Source organism: Carassius gibelio, chromosome A2, assembly GCF_023724105.1.
Source record: "Carassius gibelio isolate Cgi1373 ecotype wild population from Czech Republic chromosome A2, carGib1.2-hapl.c, whole genome shotgun sequence".
Lineage (NCBI taxonomy): Eukaryota > Metazoa > Chordata > Actinopteri > Cypriniformes > Cyprinidae > Carassius > Carassius gibelio.
The window spans coordinates 27,829,618-27,854,584 of NC_068372.1; the positions used below are offsets into that span (position 1 = coordinate 27,829,618).

General features: G+C 35.4%; 1 protein-coding gene across 1 annotated transcript; it reads left to right on the plus strand.

The window, feature by feature from the left end:
- The first annotated feature begins 927 nt into the window (after window positions 1-927).
- LOC127935946 (uncharacterized) lies at window positions 928-21,056 on the plus strand. The gene is made up of 10 exons (XM_052534159.1): window positions 928-1,026; window positions 3,928-4,227; window positions 4,573-4,827; window positions 14,358-14,666; window positions 15,013-15,267; window positions 16,333-16,641; window positions 16,989-17,243; window positions 18,011-18,310; window positions 18,603-18,857; window positions 19,013-21,056. Exons 1-10 carry the CDS (start codon window positions 960-962, stop codon window positions 19,045-19,047), a joined length of 2,340 nt encoding a protein of 779 aa, XP_052390119.1. The 5' UTR covers window positions 928-959; the 3' UTR covers window positions 19,048-21,056.
- Window positions 21,057-24,967: the final 3,911 nt, after the last annotated feature.

Below are 24,967 nucleotides of genomic sequence, written 5' to 3' on the forward strand. Positions count from 1 at the left end.
TCATTTTAACAGCACCCTTTATTATCATTTCTTTTAAAGAAAGCTTATTTGTCCCCTTTTAGCTGGTGTCCCACTTCTACAGATTTCACCATAATGAGTCTGATTCAGTTGCTTGTCAAATTCCACATTACCTTTGCATGAAAAAATGTGAACAATACCTCACGGTGATTAAATCGTCTAAGAACAAAAATGAAATTTTATGTTTGAATTTTTTTTCCTGTTTTTATTGTCAAACCCTTTTTCCAATTTACACCACATTCAGTCCCTTTCAATTTTTATTTTTTATTTTCTTTTCTGTTTTTTTTTTCTTGTTATTTGAAACTTGTTATTGTCTTCAGTGTAAGTACCTTTATCTGTCTGTTCACTTTTTTTCAGTATTCACACAGAGATGTAATTTTATATAGGGTTATGTGCATTTTATAATGTCCTTTAGTCTAAATATGATTACATAATTCAGATTGCATGTACTTCATTACTGCGCGTTGCTGGCTGCAAAAGAACTCTGTGCAGGAAGATGATCACTTTTTTCATCATAATTTTAATTGTAATTCTTTTGAGAGAAATCCCTCCATACTCTAAATATATTACTTGCTGATGTCTGCAAAATAGTGTTTGACTGCAGCACTTCAAACCACAGAGTGTTAGTGAGTGTGGTGACACGACTGATCTTTCCTGACTTCTGTTTTCATTTGTTTCATCCTTAGCAACAGTCATTACACAATGGTCTGTGTGTGTGTGTGTGCACTGTGCAGTAAAGTTATCTAAATATAAAAACCTCCCATGTGTGGATGTTTGAGAATGTTCTCTTTTGGGAAGATTAAAATGTATATTAAGTATTTAGTAATTGATTATTAGGCTACCTGGTGTGTTTGTGGTGGGAGAGTTATAAAGAGGCTCCTCGAGGGTAATTGCACACATATTCAACTTCCTGTTTTAAGAATACACCATCAGCCATCTTGATGTTTGCTACGATGGCAGTACATCACTTGTTTGTGTCCTTCATCCTTCTCCTTATCTCAAACACAGGTAATAAACTCAGTTATTGAATGTATACAATAATTACAATTTCTATCTCTTCTATCTATGTTTTGTTATTTTCTAGTGGTTTATGTGTGATGTTTGTAAAAGCAATTATATTTAGTTTGCCATAGTTCTACATCTCATCAAGGGGATCTTATTTTTAAATATTATAATTATTAGTTATTTTTGTTATATATGAATCACATATCACAGAAACATATATTTTATATCCATGCATTGATTCCTTGTCTCATGTTCTAGAGAGACCACATGTTTTAAATTGTAAAGAATAATCTCTGTTACATTAGGAATAGAAGACAAAAATGTTTATCTGACTAGTTTCTTAAAACACTGTTTGGGAGTTAAAGCACAAAATGCTTCTATAGCTATAGACAGGGTCGTGCACGGGGAGTGGCCTGGTGGTTAGAGCCACTGCACACTTTGCCCTCATCGGCTGAGTTGCCCCTCACCAATCCCCCATCAACCCCAGCTCAAAACGTTCTGTTCCCGCTCCGTGTTTTACTGCCCGCTCTGCAGCATTTCTCACAATCTGTGTGTGTGTGTGTGTGTGTGTGTTCTGCTCTCTGGAGTGGAGAGCACAGTTACAGTTGCATAAAATCCACATTTTAGTTTGATGTCTGATTCGCTGTATTAGTAATTTGATAGTTCGCTTTTATATTTCTGTTGGTAATGATTTGCTCTTTTTAAAATTGATAACAACAAAATATCCATGGTCTTTAATTAGAATGTCTAGAATCAAATTATTGTACCCGATCAGATCTAATATAAATAACACAAAATTCGCTGTTGTTGGCACACTTTGTAGACCAAAAAAAAAAAAAAAGCCTTCGCAAAAAAGAAGACATACAGTAGCTACAGAGAGAAGGAGTGAAGGTAGGCTGCTAGAGGTGGTTCAACATTACAAACATGAATACAAATCTGCAGCAAGCGAGCAAGACAATCTTTAGCAGTTTGTCACAATTTAATTCTTGTCATTAAGTATATTTCCTACTATAATCACTTGTCTTGTAAATACTTATAAAAGTATTCCTACCATTTTAAAGGATCAGAATGTATGACAAAGGGTTCTAAAAATATGGTTTCTTATTTTAAAAAAGTTTGCCCAGGGTTTGGGGTAAGTTGACCCAAGTTGAGTCAGTGGGTGAGATGCACCATCTGGGTGTAAAATGACCATCTAACCAAATCTGTTTAAAACCTATATGAAATAAATAATAATTAAAAAACTTACTTAATAATTTCCTTATTCAAACAGTGATATTTATTTTCATGAACAACATAACCATGATAAGTTTACATTTGAATATTTATTGTTTGCATTTCTGAAACAATATGTTGAGCACTAAAGTTGTAGCCTTCCTAAAATCAGACTAAACAGAGAGTTTGTTGGCCATTAGAGACTACAGGTGGAAAGATATATCTGATTATAATTCTATGAAAAGCATTTTCTGGTTCTTATCAGAGACTGATTTGGTGAACACTGTCCCTATCAAATAAACTACAAAATATGTATATAGGATTAACTAAATCAGTAATATCACATTAAAATACCAGTTTATAATTTAGAGGTTTAACTTAACTACAGTGCCTTATGGTGGGGTAATTAAAATGTTGACTCAATTTACCCCACAGGATTTGGCTCACTTTGCCATTTTGTAAAAAGCCTCAAATTAGATTTAATGTCACTATTGATGAGGATTGTATGATCTTTGAATAATATTTAGATATTTAAAGTGCATTTACTTAAACTATACTTGCAGTAGTTTCCACTTTCAACACAATCAAATATAGTTCAGAACTACTTTCTTACAATTAAAGTCCATTAAGTTATATAAAATTTTGCAGACTTTAAGTATACCAGTTTATTAATATGTAAAATATATATATATATATATATATATATATATATATATATATATATATATATATATATATATATATATATATAATATAATAATATAATATATATATATATATATATATATATATATATATATATATATATATATATATATATATATATTCAAATGTACTTGTAGTAAACTTTGCATGAAATGTATGTATTTCAAATTTTCATTTTGGCTGGGATAACTATTCTAATAAAATAATCAAATTCAAATTAACTGTGTGATATTTTATTTCACCACAATGGATTGTTATAAGGCTTTATTAATTTTCTCATCAGATGCACCCATGTTTTTATACATGAAATGGAATGAAATTGGTGCCAAAAATCCCAGACAGTAAGCAGCAAGCATGAAATCCATGCGGGCCAGATGTGGGCCGGTTCTGGGCCGAAACTGCTTGCTGTCTGGGAAGGTGCATGTGACTTTAAAAAAAAGAAATAAAATAATAATATTATAATAATAATAATAATATTAATGTTAAAATAGTGTTCAATAATACATGTGTGTACAAATTATTATTAAAATCAGTACACAAAGTCAGATCAAACTATGGTAAATTTTTGTTTTGGCCCTCCAAAAAAGTTGGTGAAATGTCACTTACGACCTTCTGGTCCTCACCCCTCGTAATGTACATTTACAGTAGTACATTTACAGTATATACATGTGCTGTTTATTTTTAATGTCGTCTGGAGTGTCATATAGTGCCAGAAATCAGCAAACACACATTTTACTTTTTCAGAATGGCTGCCAGTGGACAATAAAAATGTAGGTTGTTGTCTAACAATAACAACAATGATAAACCAATGTGTGACATGTATGTATGCATTGCCTTTGACCAAGGACATTTATTTTACTGTGAGTATAGCCTTAACGCATTGCTAAGATAATGATACTTATGATTTATGTCACTGAATGTGAGACAATGAGACGGAGTGAGATGGAGGTGTAAAATGTTCTGAACTGTGTGTTTCTCTCTCCTCAGGGTCCAGTGCTGAGATCTCTGTGTTTGTTCAGACGGGAGATTCTGTTCAGCTGGAAATACAGACACAAGAACTACCAGAGTTTGATCTTTTATCCTGGAGTAATGATAAATCAGAGAGTATAGTTACATATACAAGTGAAACTAAAAGAGTTAGACTCTACAAGGACAGAGTGGATTTAAATGATAAAACCTTCTCTCTGACACTGAAGAACACACAGAAGACAGACAGTGGACTCTACACAGCAAAAACAAGTGGAGAATCAAACAAGAATATTGTTACATACAGAGTATCTGTTATAGGTGAGTCTCGTTTCTTTGTGAGATTTTAAATATTTAAGCCAGCTTGTGGAAAATGTTTATTACAAATTAATCAGGTATTTCTGTAACTTCAATTAAAGCAAAAAACAAAAGTTGGACTCCTTCTCCCAGCGATTTTAACCTTTCACACAGAGAATGCGGATAAATAACATGGTTAAAGAAATGTTTCTGAATCATGTGCGTACTTTGCATTGTGCTTAGATTTTAATGTACAGTATAAAGCAGTATAAAGTCTTTATTTAACAAAATAAATGTTTAAACCTTTTTAAAATCACTAGGCTGTGAAACTGTGAATGTGATGGTGATCTTGGAGTAAATGTGTTTCAGACGCTGTGGAGGCTCCTGTCCTGACTGTGATCTCAAACCGGTCCAGCAGTGACTCCTGTACTGTGAACTTCAGATGCAGAACTCATGAGCTCAAGATTGACTCTAGCTATCAGAACAACAGCTGCTTACGAGAGGAAGTGACATCACAGATCAACACTCTCATCCTGTTCTGCAGTGAGGAGTCCATCATCTGTAACCACAGCAACCCTGTCAGCTGGAAAGAAGACAGAATAAACGTCACACAGCTCTGTGAAGGTAAATATCTGTTTCAACATCAATAACTAATCTTTATCTCACAACTCAAATCTCTGTTCTGAGTTTACACACTGCAAGCTGCATTTTCTAAATTTTTATTAAGTCATTTATTACGAATAAACAGATTTTTATGGTTCTTCCTCTTTTACTTTCCAGATAATGAAAGAAGATTCCCACTCTCCTATGCTTCATCTTCCATGACTGTGCTCATTATTGTGTGTGTTGTTGTGGGAGTGATAGTGTTTGCTGGTTTGGTCCTTTATTGTTACTGCAAAAATATAAAAGGTATGTCCATCTTATTAATACAGAAAAACTGATCTCGTATTTCTACCTAAAACAGTTTCTTTAGTAGGCTTTTCTTTAGTAGACTCCTTGCTATTTCTCTAAATGCACAAAATTATCTTGTTCTGAAAGAGATTAAAAAAAAATCTTTGCTTGTGTTCTGACTGCACTAAATCTTAGTTGTTGCCGACAAATACAGTGAGAAAACATGAAAAAAACTCACCTTTTTGAGTCTTAAATCTGACAGAATCAAATGCAAACAAACATTTCCACACAAGCTGTAATCTGAAAGTAAACTTATATTCTGACCTCTCAGGTGTCAAACAGGCTGAAGATACAGACTACGATGATGTTGAGGTGAGATCAAATGACTGTTCATCTCCATTCCTGCAGATAATACATGTGATGTCAAACTCAATACTGAATATTTACTGTGTTTCACATGACAGTCTGTGATGGTTTATTTTATTTCTCTTCAGACTCTGACCCAGAAGATGACAGGAGATACATGGACCACCGTCACCTACTGTACAGTAGGACAGTAATACAACCAAATGTCAAAAAGTATGGAATCACCCCTCTCAGATGTTCATTCAAAATTTCAAATGTTTAATTGTGTAGAGAAAAAACCAAGCACATATATGCCACAAAACAGTTTTCACTCAACAAAACAATATTCTGGCTGTATAAAACACTTAAAAAAACAACAAAGAAAGATTTCTTTAGTCAATTACAAGTGTGTTTACAGATCAAACAGAGGAAAAAAATATGGAATCACACAAATCTGAGGAAAATTATATGGAATCACCATGCACTTTGCATTTCTAAAACAAACACCTGTATCTGATGTGTTACATACAACTGCTAATTAGTCTGCAGTTAAAAAAGAGTGCTTGCACACATTAGTGATGTGTTGAACCAAGATGATAGACATAACTCATGGCTCCAACACGAGAGATGTCAGTTGAAACAAAGGAGAGGATTATCAAACTTCTCAAAGAAGGTAAATCTTCACGGAATGTTGCAAAAATGTTGGTTGTTCCCAGTCAGCTGTGTCTAAAATCTGGACCAAGTACAAATCAAATGGAAAGGTTGTAAAAGGGAAGCGTACTGGTAGACCAAGAAAGACATCAAAGCGCCAAGACAGAAAACTTAAAGCAATGTGCCTTGAAAACAGAAAATGCACAACAAAACAAATGAGGAACAAATGGGCAGAAAGTGGAGTTCATGTATGTGACCGGACTGTAAGAAATCGCCTAAAAGAAATGGGATTAACATACAGAAAAGCCAAACGAAAACCATCATTAACATCTAAACAGAAAAAAAACAACAAGGTTTCAGTGGGCTAAAGAAAGACAATCTTGGACTGTGGATGACTGGATGAGAGTTATATTCAGTGATGAATCACGAATCTGCATTGGGCAGGGTGATGATGCTGGAACTTTTTTTTGGTGCCGTTCCAATGAAATTTATAAAGACAACTGCCTGAAGAAAACATGCAAATTTCCACAATCATTAATGATATGGGGTTGTATGTCAGGTAAAGGTATGGGAGAGATGACAGTCATTACATCTTCTATAAATGCACAAGTTTATGTTGAGATTTTGGACACTTTTCTTATTCCATCAATTGAAAGGATGTTTGGTGATGGTAGCATTCTTTTTCAGGATGATAATGCATCGTGCCATAGGGCAAAATCTGTGAAAACATTTCTACAGGAAAGACATATAATGTCAATGGCATGGCCTGCAAATAGTCCGGACCTCAATCCAATTGAAAATCTGTGGTGGAAATTAAAGAAAATGGTCCACGACAAGGCTCCAACCTGCAAAGCTGATCTGGCAACTGCAATAAGACAAAGCTGGAGACAGATTGATGAAGTATACTGTTTGTCATTAGTTAAATACATGCCTCAGAGAATTCAAGCTGTTATAAAAGCCAGAGGTGGTGCAACAAAGTACTAGTAGTGTTTTTATTTGGTGATTCCATATAATTTTCCTCAGATTTGTGTGATTCCATATTTTTTTCCTCTGTTTGATCTGTAAAAACACTTGTAATTGACTCAAGTTATCTTTCTTTGTTGTTTTTTTAAGAGTTTTATACTATTTATATACACTTATTTATTTATATTGGTTTTTTCTCTACACAATTAAACCTTTGAATGAACATCTTCTGAGAGGGGTGATTCCATACTTTTTGCCAGGGGTTGTAGCTTCATCTGCTCATGACCGCTGAAGCTCAGACTGAACTGAGTTAAAAACACTCTGATGATTAACTGGACTCACAAACAGAGCTTCGAGTCTGAACCAGCTGACTCAATGACGCTTGTTGGAAATGTACAGGCACTCTTCAGTCAGTTACTGCAGAATGATTCTGGAATGTAGTCATGTGCACATTGTCTTTTTATGCTATTTGAACTTGGGTTTCTTGGCTAGGATTTAAATGAATAAGAAAATGTAAATGTAGTATTAAAAAACCTCTCCCCTTGTTAATTACAGGTTATGTTTTATAATACTTTACAATAAACTCGTTCTCTAATGAGCTCTGTGATACCTGAAGAATTCATGCCATCTCGACTACATTGTTCTCTTGTTTCTTTAAAAGGTATCAACTCATTTAATTCAGTCAGATAGTGTAGTTTCAACATCTACCAGCAGGAGCTGACAAAGTCACACTAACCAGATGAATTTATGACGTTATAGCTGTCAGTTTCACAGATGTAGGCTACTTGTGATCTAAGTCTAATTTAAGTCTAATTAGAAATGATTTCATAATTCAGATAAGGTGATTTATTACTGCTGGCCGCAGAAGAAGCTTTTCCTCTGACACAAATCTTTGTGAAACCGAAAGTGAAACTGAGAGAAATCTTAGTCAGAGTGAAACAGTGTTTCTTGACTATTGCAAACGGACACTTCACTGAGCTGTTTGCGGTGGGACATTTACTCGAGTGTCACTGCACAGATATATTCAACTTCCTTTTTCAAGAACACAACATCATCTGTCTTGATTTTTGCTACAATGGAAGTAGATCTACTTGGATCCTTCATTCTTCTCCTTATGTCTAACACAGGTAAAAACGAATTCAAATGTTTGAACAATAATCAAAATTTTGTTATACTATGATTGGTCATTCCTAGGTAAAAACAAAAGATGCACTTTAGTTGTAGGCCTACTGTCTTTTTGTAGTTTTTAGATGACATGAAGTGACGCGAGGTCATTGAAAACAGATGAGGGCTCTTACAGCTCGCGATCGAGGTGAAGTTCGCTGGATTTCTTCCACAAAATGAGCACACATTATTTTATAACGAACACCCAGTATTTTAATAGTAGCACTGCAAGCTTACTTCGTTTATGCAATCATCAATGTAAAAACTAAAGGTTCCTGGAGACACCTTTTGTGGTTCTTCACTTTGCCACACCGGAGGAACCCTCCATTTCCTAATTCCAGTTCGTTAATATTTACCCCCTCCTCCATTTTAATAATAATAAAATAAAGTGAAAAACTAAAGAAAATGCATATAAAACTTCGTTTATTGATAAACAGCAACAATATCTATCACAATCCCATTCATCGAAAGATCAGTGTTAATTGTTATAAACAAAAAATAAAACATTTACACCTTGACAAAACTGTAAACAAATAAATGTGACTCAAATATCTTTGTACATTAAATACATTTTCTACTCAAATACATTTCATGTACCTAAAAAACAACTGAAATAAATAAATTCAATTACAAATTTTAATGTAAAAATGTACAATGCAGTCAATAGTAACATTTTCTTTCCTGTTCTACATGGAAGTCACTGATTGGGAAAATTCACACAGGACATTTTAAGAAATTGATAGGTCTCAAGATAGCTGTATGTAGTTTAATAAACCTTTTCCAAGTTTCTTAGCAGCGGAAGTCATCATAGTTGGCTAAACTTTGAGAATAGTGAATGGGAGAGTACTACAAATATATATTTTTTTGCATTCTCATTTGCTCAAATAGTAAAAGAAAAACTCTAAGTGAAATGAAGTGACATTCAGCCAAGTATGGTGACCCATACTCAGAATTCGTGCTCTGCATTTAACCCATCCGAAGTGCACACACACAGAGCAGTGAACACACACGCACATTTTATATGTATACACACATGCAACAAACTCAGACTTACCTCATTTATCATACACAGTCCAGCACAGCAGGATCATTGTGTAACAGTTGGGGCAAGGCGAGGATTTCTCAGAAGATAATAATAAAAGAAGAAAAGGAAAAGAAGATTAATAAATTACAAATAATTGGATGTTTTTATTTCCATAATGAAATAAGCTGAAAGGGGCCATATGATGCGATTGTGAAAGTGAAACTACTTTGTTTGGCCTTCAAAAAGAGAACAAGACTAAAAATTGTGCTGTAGATCTAGTGTGTGAATATCAAATACATTTTTAATACATTTAAGAGTACTTTTCCAAGATTTTCTAGTGTTTTATTTTTAATGATGATTGTAAAAAAGCCATAACATTTAATCTACTTGAGATCTTATTCAATTTATTCAACATCTTATTCAACATGTCTGCTTAACTTGAACTGAAGTGAGATGGAGGTGTAAAATGTTCTGAACTGTGTTTCTCTCTCCTCAGGATTCAGTGCTGAGATCTCTGTGTTTGTTCAGTCGGGAGATTCTGTTCAGCTGGAAATACAGACACAAGAACTACCAGAGTTTGATGATTTATCATGGAAAAAAGAAAAAAACTTTAATATAGTTAAATATTTTGATAAAACTAAAGAAGTAAGACTACACTTTTCCTACAAGGACAGAGTGGATTTCAATGCTAAAACCTTCTCTCTGACACTGAAGAACATTCAGAAGACAGACAGTGGACTCTACACAGCACAAACACGTGGAGAATCAGACAACAATATTGTTACATACAGAGTATCTGTTATAGGTGAGTCTCATTTCTTTGTGAGATTATAAATACTTCAGACAGCTTGTGGCAATTTTTTTTATTTCGAATGAATCAGGTATTTCTGTAACTTCAATTAAAGCAAAAACAAAAGTTGGACTCCTTCTCCCGGCGATTTTAACCTTTCACACAGAGAATGCGGAACAATAACATGGTTAAAGAAATATTTTGAATGTGAATGTGAATATGATTGTGATGGTGATCTTGGAGTAAATGTGTGTTTCAGACGCTGTGGAAGCTCCAGCTCTGACTGTGAACTCAAGCCGGTTCAGCAGTGACTCCTGTACTGTGAACTTCACATGCAGAACTCATGAGCTCAAGATTGACTCTAGCTATCAGAACAACAGGTGCTCTCCACAGGAAGTGACATCACAGATCAACACTCTCATCCTGTTCTGCAGTGAGGAGTCCATCATCTGTAACCACAGCAACCCTGTCAGCTGGAAAGAAGACAGAATAATCATTACACAGCTCTGTGAAGGTAAATATCTGTTTCAACAACTAGTCTTTATCTCACAACTCAAATCTCTGTTTTTAATTTACACACTGCAAGCACCATTTTCTCTAATGATTTTTTAAGATATTTGTTATATGACTAATGTAAAATATAAATAGACTAATTATTGCAGTTCTTCATATTTTACTTTCCAGAGAATGAAAGACGACAAATGACGACAATTTACGATTTATCTTCCATTATTGTGCACATTATTGTGTGTGTTGTTGTGGGAGTGATAGTTCTTGCTGGTTTGGTTTTTTACTGTTACTACAAAAATACAAAAGGTATGTCCATCTTATTAATACTGAAAAACTGATCTCGTATTTGTACCTAAAACAATTTCTTTAGTAGACTCCTTGCTATTTCCCTAAAGGCACAAAATTATCTTGTTTTGAAATCAGTTTAAAAAAAATCTTTGCTTGTGTTCTGACTGCACTAAATCTTAGTTGTTGGCGACAAATACAATGAGAAAACATGCGAAAAATCTCACCTTTTTGAGTCTATCTGACAGAATCAAATGCAATCAAACGTGTTTCAAGCTGTAATTTGAAAGTAAACTTATATTCTGACCTCTCAGGTGTCAAACAGGCTGAAGATACAGACTACGATGATGTTGAGGTGAGATCAAATGACTGTTCATCTCCATTCCTGCAGATGTCAGATAATACATGTCATGTCAAACTCAATACTGAATATTTACACTGTTTCACATGACAGTCTGTGATGATTTATTTTATTTCTCGTCAGACCCTGACCCAGAAGATGACAGGAGATACATGGACCACTGTCACCTACTGTACAGTAGGACAGTAATAGCTTCATTTGCTCATGACCGCTGAAGCTCAGACTGAACTGAGTTAACTGGACTCACAAACAGAGCTTCGAGTCTGAATCTAACCAGCTGACTCAATGACTCTTGTTGGAAATGTACAGGCACTCTTCAGTCAGTTACTGCAGAATGATTCTGGAATGTAGTCATGCACATTGTGTTTTTATGCTATTTGAAATTGGGTTTCTTGGCCAGGATTTTCTTGAATAAGAAAATTTAAATGTAGTATTAAAAAACCTCTCCCCTTGTTAATTACAGGTTATATTTTATAATACTTTACAATAAACTCGTTCTCTTATGACCTCTGTGACTGTGATACCTGAAGAATTCATACCATCTCGACTACATTGTTCTCTTGTTTCTTTGAAAGGCATCAACTCATTTTGTTGATTTATTCAGTCAGATAGTGTAGTTTCAACATCTACCAGCAGGAGCTGACAAAGTCACGATAACCAGATGAATTTATGACGTTATCTTTCAGTTTCACAGATGTAGGCTACTTGTGATCTGTTTAAGTCTAATTTAAGTCTCATTACAAATGATTTCATAATTCAGATAACGTGATTTATTACTGCTGGCCGCAGAAGAAGCTTTTCCTCTGACACAAATCTTTGTGAAACCGAAAGTGAAACTGAGAGAAATAGTCAGAGTGAAACAGTGTTTCTTGACTATTGCAAACGGACACTGAACTGAGCTGTTTGCGGTGGGACATTTACTCGAGTGTCACTGCACAGATATATTCAACTTCCTTTTTCAAGAACACAACATCATCTGTCTTGATTTTTGCTACAATGGAAGTAGATCTACTTGGATCCTTCATTCTTCTCCTTATGTCTAACACAGGTAAAAACGAATTCAAGTGTTTGAACAATAATCAAAATTTTGTTATACTATGATTTGTCATTCCCAGGTAAAAACAAGAAATGCACTTTAGTTGTACTGTCTTTTTGTAGTTTTTAGATGACATGAAGTGACGCGAGGTCATTGAAAACAGATGAGGGCTCTTACAGCTCGCGATCGAGGCGAAGTTCGCTGGATTCCTTCCACAAAATGAGCTCACATTATTTTAGAACCAATTTTAATAGAAGCACTGCAAGCTAACTTCGTTTATGCAATCATCACTGTAAAAACTAAAGGTTCCTGGAGTCACCTTTTGTGGTTCTTCACTTTGTCACACCGGAGGAACCCTCTGTAGAGCAAGGGCTGGTTCTCTGAGGAACCCTTTTATTAAGAATTGGCAGGAACCACCTTGGGTTCTTCGAGGAACGATTTCCTAATTCCAGTTCTTTAATATTTACCCCCCCCCCCCCCCAATTTTTATAATAATAAAATAAAGTTAAAAACTAAAGAAAATGCATATAAAACTTAGTTTATTGATAAACAGCAACAATATCCATCACAATCGATTTCATGGAAAGATCAGTGTTAATTGTTATAAACAAAAAATAAAACATTTACACCTTGACAAAACTGTAAACAAATAAATGTGACTCAAATATCTTTGTACATTAAGTACATTTTCTACTCAAATACATTTCATGTACCTAAAAAAAATAATACAATTGAAATAAATAAATTAAATTACAAATTTTAAGAAAATTTGATGTACAATGCAGTCAATAGTAACATTTTCTTTCCTGTTCTACATGGACGTCACTGATTGGGAAAATTCACGCAGGACATTTTAAGAAATTGATAGGTCTCAAGGTAGCTGTATGTAGTTTAATAAACCTTTTCCAAGTTTCTTAGCAGCGGAAGTCATCATAGTTGGGTAAACTTCGAGAACAGTGAATGGGAGAGTACTACAAATATATATATTTTTTGCATTCTCATTTGCTCAAATAGTAAAAGAAAAACTCTAAGTGAAGTGAAGTGACATTCAGCCAAGTATGGTGACCCATACTCAGAATTCGTGCTCTGCATTTAACCCATCCAAAGTGCACACACACAGAGCAGTGAACACACACGCACATTTTATATGTATACACACATGCAACAAACTCAGACTTACATCATTTATCATACACAGTCCAGCACAGCAGGATCATTGTGTAACAGTTGGGGCAAGGCAAGGATTTCTCAGAAGATAATAATAAAAGAAGAAAAGGAAAAGAAGATTAATAAATTACAAATAATTGGATGTTTTAGAAGGGTTTCTGATGTGTCTCTGCAACTGTTTACTTATTTACAGACCTCCAAAAGATGGGGTATGTATGTCCAGAGAGGTCTTTTTTTATTTTGTCAGGCAGCAACAGCATTTGTAACTGTCCACTGCCTCACATCTGAAGTGTCCACTACAGAACCGCATTTCTTTATTAACTGCTGAATAAAAAAAGAATCCTTTTGTAACTGTTTTATTCAGTTCAGTGTAACAGTGTAACAGTGAAAAATGTTCATGATATCTACCTTTTAAAAAGCAGGGTGAAGCACATGTGCATTACATAAATATTTAAAATATATTGCAGTAGGTCTACATTACAGGTTATAAATAAGATACCTACTTTAAACCTACTAAAATAATAATTTTACTATGTTCTCATACAAAGTAAACATAAGATACTCTAAAATTGAAATATGTATGTTTTCTGTAAATACACTTAAATGTCACAAAAAGTATACAGTACTTGTGTTTTACCATAAAGCGTAACTATCTTATATCTATTATCAACATACTTATAGAATACTTTTCAAAAATATATTTAAATTCTATTTAATACAATTTAATACACTTCAAGTATGTTAGGATTAAAATTGTGCTGTAGATATAGTGTGTGAATTTCAAGTACATTTTTAATACATTTAAGACTTTTCCTCCAAGGTTTTCTAGTGTTTTATCTTTAATAATGTTTGTAAACATTTAGTCTCCTTTAGATCTTATTCAATTTATTCAACATGTCTACTTAACATGAACTGCAGTGAGATGGAGGTGTAAAATGTTCTGAACTGTGTGTTTCTCTCTCCTCAGGGTTCAGTGCTGAGATCTCTGTGTTTGTTCAGACGGGAGATTCTGTTCAACTGGAAATACAGACACAAGAACTACCAGAGTTTGATGATTTATCATGGAGTAATGATAAATCAGAGAGTATAGTTAGATATACAAGTGAAACTAAAAGAGTTAAACTTCACTCTTCCTACAAGGACAGAGTGGATTTAAATGCTAAAACCTTCTCTCTGACACTGAAGAACATTCAGAAGATAGACAGTGGACTCTACACAGCAAGAACAAGTGGAGAATCAAACAAGAACATTGTTACATACAGAGTATCTGTTATAGGTGAGTCTCGTTTCTTTGTGAGATTTTAAATATTTAAGCCAGCTTGTGGCAAATTTTTATTACAAATTAATCAGGTATTTCTGTAACTTCAATTAAAGCAAAAAAACAAAAGTTGGACTCCTTCTCCCAGCGATTTTAACCTTTCACACAGAGAATGCGGATAAATAACATGGTTAAAGAAATGTTTTTGAATCATGTGCGTACTTTGCATTGTGCTTAGATTTTAATGTACAGTATAAAGCAGTATAAAGTCTTTATTTAACAAAATAAATGTTTAAACCTTTTTAAAATCACTAGGCTGTGAAACTGTGAATGTGATGGTGATCTTAAAATAAATGTGTTTCAGACGCTGTGGAGGCTCCTGTCCTGACTGTGAACTCAAACCGGTCCAGCAGTGACTCCTGTACTGTGAACTTCACATGCAGAACTCATGAGCTCAAGATTGACTCTAGCTATCAGAACAACAGATGCTCTCCACAGGAAGTGACATCACAGATCAACACTCTCATCCTGGACTGCAGGGAGGAATCCATCATCTGTAACCACAGCAACCCTGTCAGCTGGAAAGAAGACAGAATAAACATTACACAGCTCTGTGAAGGTAAATATCTGTTTCAACATCAATAACTAATCTTTGTCAGGCAGCAACAGCATTTGTAACTGTCCACTGCCTCACATCTGAAGTGTCCACTACAGAACCGCATTTCTTTATTAACTGCTGAATAAAAAAGAATGCATGGATCATTTTGTAACTGTTTTATTCAGTTCAGTGTAACAGTGTAACAGTGAAAAATGTTCATGATATCTACCTTTTAAAAAGCAGGGTGAAGCACATGTGCACTACATAAATATTTAAAATATATTGCAGTAGGTCTACATTACAGGTTATAAATAAGATACCTACTTTAAACCTACTAAAATAATTATTTTACTACGTTCTCATACAAAGTAAACATAAGATACTCTAAAACTGAAATATGTATGTTTTCTGTAAATCATGCGCGTAATTTGCAGGGGGGTTACGGGGGTCATGACCCCCCAAAAATCAGATCCAACTAATATAACCCCCTCAATATCATAACATCATTCAGATTAAAATAATATGAAATATTCAGAATGAATACTTTTGTTCATTTTCTTTATTAATTTCATTTGCCAGCAAGAAAGATAGTATCATATTTTAAATAATCTGTAATGTAAATTAGCATGTTACCTTTTACACAAGAAAATTATTCATATGCCGCGAGTTTAACCCCCCCAATGGTAGACCCAAAGTTACGCCCTTGCTGTAAATACACTTAAATGTCACAAAAAGTATACAGTACTTGTGTTTTACCATAAAGCGTAACTATCTTATATCTATTATCAACATACTTATAGAATACTTTTCAAAAATATATTTAAATTCTATTTAATACAATTTAATACACTTCAAGTATGTTAGGATTAAAATTGTGCTGTAGATATAGTGTGTGAATTTCAAGTACATTTTTAATACATTTAAGACTTTTCCTCCAAGGTTTTCTAGTGTTTTATCTTTAATAATGTTTGTAAACATTTAGTCTCCTTTAGATCTTATTCAATTTATTCAACATGTCTACTTAACATGAACTGAAGTGAGATGGAGGTGTAAAATGTTCTGAACTGTGTGTTTCTCTCTCCTCAGGGTTCAGTGCTGAAATCTCTGTGTTTGTTCAGACGGGAGATTCAGTTCAGCTGGAAATACAGACACAACAACTACCAGAGTTTGATCTTTTATCCTGGAGTAATGATAAATCAGAGAATATAGTTAGATATACAAGTGAAACTAAAAGAGTTAAACTTCACTCTTCCTACAAGGACAGAGTGGATTTAAATGCTAAAACCTTCTCTCTGACACTGAAGAACATTCAGAAGACAGACAGTGGACTCTACACAGCAAGAACAAGTGGAGAATCAAACAAGAACATTGTTACATACAGAGTATCTGTTATAGGCGAGTCTCGTTTCTTTGTGAGATTTTAAATATTTAAGCCAGCTTGTGGCAAATTTTTATTACAAATTAATCAGGTATTTCTGTAACTTCAATTAAAGCAAAAAACAAAAGTTGGACTCCTTCTCCCAGCGATTTTAACCTTTCACACAGAGAATGCGGATAAATAACATGGTTAAAGAAATGTTTTTGAATCATGTGCGTACTTTGCATTGTGCTTAGATTTTAATGTACAGTATAAAGCAGTATAAAGTCTTTATTTAACAAAATAAATGTTTAAACCTTTTTAAAATCACTAGGCTGTGAAACTGTGAATGTGATGGTGATCTTGGAGTAAATGTGTGTTTCAGACGCTGTGGAGGCTCCTGTGCTGACTGTGATCTCAAACCTTTTCAGCAGTGACTCCTGTACTGTGAACTTCACATGCAGAACTCATGAGCTCAAGATTGACTCTAGCTATCAGAACAACAGATGCTCTCCACAGGAAGTGACATCACAGATCAACACTCTCATCCTGTTCTGCAGTGAGGAGTCCATCATCTGTAACCACAGCAACCCTGTCAGCTGGAAAGAAGACAGAATAAACATTACACAGCTCTGTGAAGGTAAATATCTGTTTCAACATCAATAACTAATCTTTGTCAGGCAGCAACAGCATTTGTAACTGTCCACTGCCTCACATCTGAAGTGTCCACTACAGAACCGCATTTCTTTATTAACTGCTGAATAAAAAAGAATGCATGGATCATTTTGTACCTGTTTTATTCAGTTCAGTGTAACAGTGTAACAGTGAAAAATGTTCATGATATCTACCTTTTAAAAAGCAGGGTGAAGCACATGTGCACTACATTAATATTTAAAATATATTGCAGTAGGTCTACATTACAGGTTATAAATAAGATACCTACTTTAAACCTACTAAAAGAATAATTTTACTACGTTCTCATACAAAGTAAACATAAGATACTCTAAAATTGAAATATGTATGTTTTCTGTAAATACACTTAAATGTCACAAAAAGTATACAGTACTTGTGTTTTATCATAAAGCGTAACTATCTTATATCTATTATCAACATACTTATAGAATACTTTTCAAAAATATATTTAAATTCTATTTAATACAATTTAATACACTTCAAGTATGTTAGGAGTAAAATTGTGCTGTAGATATAGTGTGTGAATTTCAAGTACATTTTTAATACATTTAAGACTTTTCCTCCAAGGTTTTCTAGTGTTTTATCTTTAATAATGTTTGTAAACATTTAGTCTCCTTTAGATCTTATTCAATTTATTCAACATGTCTACTTAACATGAACTGAAGTGAGATGGAGGTGTAAAATGTTCTGAACTGTGTGTTTCTCTCTCCTCAGGGTCCAGTGCTGAGATCTCTGTGTTTGTTCAGACGGGAGATTCGGTTCAGCTGGAAATACAGACACAAGAACTACCAGAGTTTGATCTTTTATTCTGGAGTAATGATAAATCAGAGAATATAGTTACATATACAAGTGAAACTAAAAGAGTTAGACTCTACAATGACAGAGTGGATTTAAATGATAAAACCTTCTCTCTGACACTGAAGAACATTCAGAAGACAGACAGTGGACTCTACACAGCAAGAACAAGTGGAGAATCAAACAAGAACATTGTTACATACAGAGTATCTGTTATAGGTGAGTCTCGTTTCTTTGTGAGATTTCATGTGTTTCTGCATAGCAGAAAATTCATTAGCATAATTGTTGTACATTTTTCATTTATTTTTTTACAATTTGCAAATTTAAACCAGCTTGTGGTACATTGTCTTTATTGTAGGATTTTGTCTGCTATACTGCAAATACTGAAAAATAAAAAATTGCTCATATAATATACCTGAATGTTTATGATGTGTGTTGTGTTTAGATGTGAATGTCTACTGCACCACTGATATGATTGTGATGGTGATCTTGGAGTAAATGTGTGTTTCAGACGCTGTGGAGGCTCCTGTGCTGACTGTGATCTCAAACCTTTTCAGCAGTGACTCCTGTACTGTGAACTTCACATGCAGAACTCATGAGCTCAAGATTGACTCTAGCTATCAGAACAACAGATGCTCTCCACAGGAAGTGACATCACAGATCAACACTCTCATCCTGGACTGCAGGGAGGAATCCATCATCTGTAACCACAGCAACCCTGTCAGCTGGAAAGAAGACAGAATAAACATTACACAGCTCTGTGAAGGTAAATATCTGTTTCAACATCAATAACTAATCTTTATCTCACAACTCAAATCTCTGTTCTTGGTTTAGACACTGGAAACAGCATTTTCTAAATTTTTATTAAGTAATTTACTACGAATAAACAGGTTGTTACAGTTCTTCTTTTTTACTTTCCAGATAATGACAGACGATTCCCACTCTCCCATGGTTAATCTTCCATGACTGTGCTCATTATTGTGTGTGTTGTTTTGGGAGTGATAGTTCTTGCTGGTTTGGTCCTTTACTGTTGCTGCAAGAATAAAACAGGTTTGCCTCCTCAAATTTACTGAAGTAAATAATCTAATATTTAAACCTGAAACAGATTATGTCGTACTAAAATATTGTTTAGTGCTTAAAGGGTTAGTTCATCCCAAAATGGAAATTCTATCATTAATTTCTCACCCTTGTGTTGTTCCAAACCCATAAGACCTTCCTCATCATAATAAACAAAGCACAGATGTGCGTACAATGTAAGTAAGGGATTCATTTCTTAGTGTGTACAGTTTCAGTGATTATAATGATACTTTGGTTTGTTTTTTAGAGTGTGATAGATCAAAGTTAGTGATAATGTCATCTCTGTACATCATTTATTCACCGTTTGAATAACCATGGGAAGGAAAAGTTAGGCCTTTATAATGATCAATTTCTAGTTTTAATTCAATTACAAACACATTAAATACAAATTCAGTTACTTTAAACATATTTTACTAGCCTACATAACATGTCTGGTTCTTGTCTAGAAAGTCAGGTTTATGATGTCTGTAGTTAATAGATTTGGCTGCTTTTATCCTTATCTGGTTCACCCTCAGCCTATAGTCAGAGAGCTCTCTGATTTAATCAAAAATACCTTCATTTGTGTTCCAAAGATGACAGAAGGGTTTGGAACGACATTAGAGTGAGTAATTAATGACAGAATTGTCATTTTGGGGTAAACTAACGCTTTAATGATACTTTTTAATGATACTGTTCAGGCTGATATTTGATTGGTCTGAAGGATATTAAACCAAGATACATCATTGTGTGTTTTGTTTCCCCTTATTTTATAGATTTAGGTTTATAATTCATTTTCAACGTAAATATGAAATTTAAATGCCCAAAATGACCTTGTTTCAAATATATATATATTTTCACATCTTTGCTTTTGTACTTACTAAAGTAAGATTTTACTGTTGGCAACAAATACCCAACTCATGATTTGAAATTTCATACAGTTATTGTTTTATACAGTCTGACTAATAGGTTTCATTTGAGTCCTACAGAGACTTTCTTGCAATGTCTAACATTCCTTTTTATAGTAAGATATTTTATGATTCCATTTAATTATATATTCATTTATAATTATCACTTAAGACATTTATATGCTCCTTTCATTGATTTATTAATTGATAATTCATTTATATTATATTATATGATAATAAGTTTTTTTTTTTTTTTTGTTACATTATTTTAACAATTGCTATTAGGGGCCGAGCACAAGTCAGGTGATATGAAATGTGTGTGTGTTTTTTTTTTTTTTTTTGCTTATAATTTATGCATGTTTTGACCAAAGATTTGACTTTAGATTTGGTGCAGATTGGACATGCATGCAGCACCAATATGCGTGCATATAGGGAATTTGGTGAAATATAACAAACCCCCTTGTGGGGCAACACATGCGTCAGACATTTGACGAGTAGGTAGTGAGACTGTGTTGTGTGGGGATGCTTGTGTATGTCCTAAAATGGAAATATTTTTCAAATGTATATTTAGTACTTTATGATTATAATTAGCTTCATATAAACCACCAGAAGTCTATATATTGCTTTCATTTAAATGTCTACTGTAATTGCATGTATCCGAGGGCCTTGATCATAACAGGTGTGCATTAAGAATGATTATTCCTTTAATAAAATTATTAATATATGTTCTATTTGTCCTTGTATAATCCATATGATTCCAGAACACTGTTCAATATTTTTAGGGTTTTACCATGTTACATATAGCAACCGAGAAATCTAACATTTTGAGGCTGAAATTTGACCGAATTAACTGCAATAAAAAATGTTTCCACAAAACCTGTAATCTGTGGAGTAAACTTAAATTCTTACCTCTTAAGTGCCAAACAAGCTGATGATACAGACTACGATGATGTTGAGCTGAGATTCAAATGACCTGGTTTAATCCAGGTTAAATTTTGCTAATATCTTGCCTATGCTAATTTTAGCTATAAATTAAATACAATTTGCAGTTGTATCCAACTAAATGAATCGTCTGGAGGTCACTTTCGTCTCCTGTGAAAAGGGAGTCCCGTTGAAAGGGGTATCCCGATGTCGCTCATTGGCTGGAAGTTCAGTAGTCGCTGAAGTGACGTCTTGGGTAGCCCTGGTTGGGCGTTGGCTGAAGACGGAGTTGTTTGCGGGTTGAAGTTGAAACTCGAAGTTACAAAACTTAACTCAGAACACGAAACTCTCAAACGGAAAAGAAAAGAAATAAAGTTTGACGAGACTAAGTGGTGTTTCTTCTCATCGTGGTTAAGTAGCAGCAGGTGTGCAGACTGAAGCACGCTGGAACCGCGCTCAAAGAACAGTGATGACAAACAGCATGGCTAAAAGCTAAAGCTAAGAAGCAAAGCTAAAAGCTAAAACTAAAAGCAGACATGACTAATAGCAGAAGCATAGCTAGAGACTAAAAGCTAAAGACTAAAAGCAAGATTTTATGGTGTCCTAAGTTTTTAAACTGGCCTGTTTGCCACACCTCAAATGTTGTCTTGACCAATCAGATATTGTCTTGGCTCGGGGGTATCATAAATCATATGTTTATCTTACCAAGCATGTGGTCCGAATTTTCCTGCTCTGGCAGGGTCTAATTTTGGACATGATTCCTATAACACGAATATGGTACATTTGACAAATAATTGATTGTCTGGACAATTTCAAGCAAGCAGATTCAATTATATAGATACTAGACATGACTATGTATCCTTAAGCTATCCCATAGTTATCAAAAGACATACACAATAAGTGATTATAACATGATAGTCGAATGTGTGGGCTAAACATAAATGAATATGGAGTGAAGCGATGGACTGATTCATTTAGAAGTCTTTTTGAGTTCATTCTGGTCCATATATATGTACAAAAGACAGTTTCTTTGCCATTCTCTTGACAAATATTTATGTGGAGACCAGAGGTTCAAATCCCCCCCATAGGAATATCAGTCTGGCTCTGCTGGGTGGGGGAAGTGTTTAAGGAAGTGTTTAACTCTCATGGGTTTACATGTGATTACATGTGATGTCCGACGTTGCATCTCACTTACGAACAACAAATTTGACAATCTCTTCTCCGAATTGAAATTGTCAATAATTGTTCTAGTGGTGTTAATGTTGAAAGCTGTTCTGTGAAAGCGTTGGTTGGTTGGTTATCTTGCTTGCTTGGGACTTGTGGCACAGAATGTTTTATGACTTCCTGAGGAATTCGGCTCGTGTTTCAAACACAGCCCTGATCGACTCTTTAATTTGTCTGGTTCGAGTCATTTCTGTTACACCATCGATAATAAAGACAGGACAAATTGGATCACCTGTTGCTGTGGTAAGTGTTAGTCATCTCAAAACATAACGGAACATTAGCCATACTGTAACAGTGCCATGCTAATGTAATATAACCTTAGTAGTGACACTATTATGTGAATAGGGGCTCCGTGTATCCCGTTTATTGTTATTGTTTTGTTGTAATGAACACACTGCTTGTGATCATTATAACAAAATCACTTACTTGGTGGACAGCTGACCATAAGGTTCACTCGGCATGGGGCGTTTCATCCAGTTGATCTTGTCACAATGGAAAAAAAAAAAAAAAAAACGACAACTGCCGGGTGTATTAGGGCAGAGAAATCTTCCGTGGTAGTGACGCATATATTTTAATTGTAATCAAGTCTTGACATTGATGGCAACACCCGGTCCCATTCATTACAACAAAGGCACTTGGTTTCTGTCGGCATAGGTTGGTATGTTCCACATTTACACCACCAGTCCGTGTTCGTTCTGATTCTCCCTTTGACATCAATCTGTTCGGCATCTTGTCTTACAGCTTCCAAAGTTTGTAACTCCTCGTCTGTGTATTCTGGCTCAAAACTATATGGTTCTGGATCTTGGTTTGATACACAGTAAAATTTCTCTGAGTCTGACAATTCCTCAAAGTCAGCCATGATCACGAGTCACGTCTAGCTAGTTAGTCACTTTTGTTTTGTTTACGGAACCATCAACAGGGCGTCTCGTGTGCTGCGCTAATTACTCCGCCCAAGTAGCCACTCCACCCAAGTAACGTTAGCTGTGCTTCTATGCCTAGTGAGAATATAGTTCTACCAGAAAGACTCGGGAGATAGAAGGATGTACGAAGCATACATTTATTGACAGCTCAGCGACCACAATTATACATTTCTTTGGCGGAAGGCCCCGTCCATGGTTCGTAATCCGAGGGTAGCGAATCTGCATTTCCTGCCTGAAGACGAAGGCAGGGGCGCAGCCGACCCCCAAAATTAGGTGGATTATGAGACCTCCAGACGGGGCCAGCCTTCCCCCCAAAAAGTAGATGAAGTATACCCACCAGTTGTGAATCCTAAGGTTCCTGGAAGATATAGAAAGAAGAGAGCATGACCAGTATAATGACATTAGATTAAACTTCTTGTAAGTTTTTACAGAAATAGCCGCAGTAGGCCAGACACAGACAGCCACGATAGGCAGGCACAGACAGGCCTCGATAGACCAACATAAATAGCCACGATAGGCAGGCACAGACAGGCCTCGATAGACCAACAGAAATAGCCACGATAGGCAGACACAGACAGGCCTCGATAGACCAACAGAAATAGCCACGATAGGTAGACACGGACGGGCCCGATAGGCCGAACATAAATAGCCACGATAGGCCAGACGCAGACAGCCACGATAGGCAAACGCGGACAGGCCCCAATTTGCCGAACATAAATAGCCACGATAGGCCAGACGCAGACAGCCACAATAGGCAGACGCAGACAGGCCTCGATAGACCGTACAGAAATAGCCATGATGGCCAGACACAGATAGGCCTCGATAGACCTTACAGAAAAATAGCCATGATAGCCAGACACGGACAGGCCTCGATAGACCAACGGAAATAGCCGCAATAGGCCATACGCAGACAGCCACGATAGGCAGACACGGACAGGCCTCGATAGACCATGATTAGCCACGATAGGCAGACGCAGACAGGCCTCGATAGACCGTACATAAATAGCCACGATAGGCCAGACGCAGACAGCCACAATGGCAGACGCAGACAGGCCTCAATAGGCCGTACAGAAATAGCCACAATAGGCAGACACAGGACAGGCCTCAATACACCGTACAGAAAAATAGCCATGATGGCCGGACACGGACAGGCCTCGATAGACCGTACAGAAATAGCCACGATAGGCAGACACAGACAGGCCTCGAAAGTCCGTACAGAAATAGCCACAAAGGCCAGACATGTACAGGCCTTGATAGACCATACAGATATAGTAACACCACCACCAGTAATTGCATGAATTTACCTGATTAGTTACAGGAGAGCTTGCTGAGCTTCAATAATGGTTTTGAATCAGGTCTGATGTATGATTCAAATGCTGAGGAAGACCATCTGCCCATGATCTTAACAGCTGATGTAGAGATCCCTCGTTCAGCTGCTGAAGTAGCTGCCCCAATTCTGAATGAATGGCCAGTAGATAGACTGCAGCTTTGAGAACAGTGGTTAAATGAGTTCTAAAACAGGCCTTGGAAAGGGGTGCTCCGTTAGGTAAAATAGAGCTGGTGCGTTTTTAGAAGTTCTAGGTCGGATTTTAAGAAATTTCACCATGCAGTGAATGAACCAACACCAGTAGATGCGCGAAATAAACAAGCCTTGATTGTAGCTTAACCCCTTAACTGTCACTCCCCAATTTTTTTTTTTTTTTTTTTTTTTTTAGTAAGTTGACGTATCAAAAGTTAAGTTTACAATACGCATAATCGAATTGACTTAAGCTTACTAGCACACATTGCTAATCGCTAATCTTGTGTAAACAATTAAACATTGTTTGTCTTAGTAATCTTATCAAATTCTG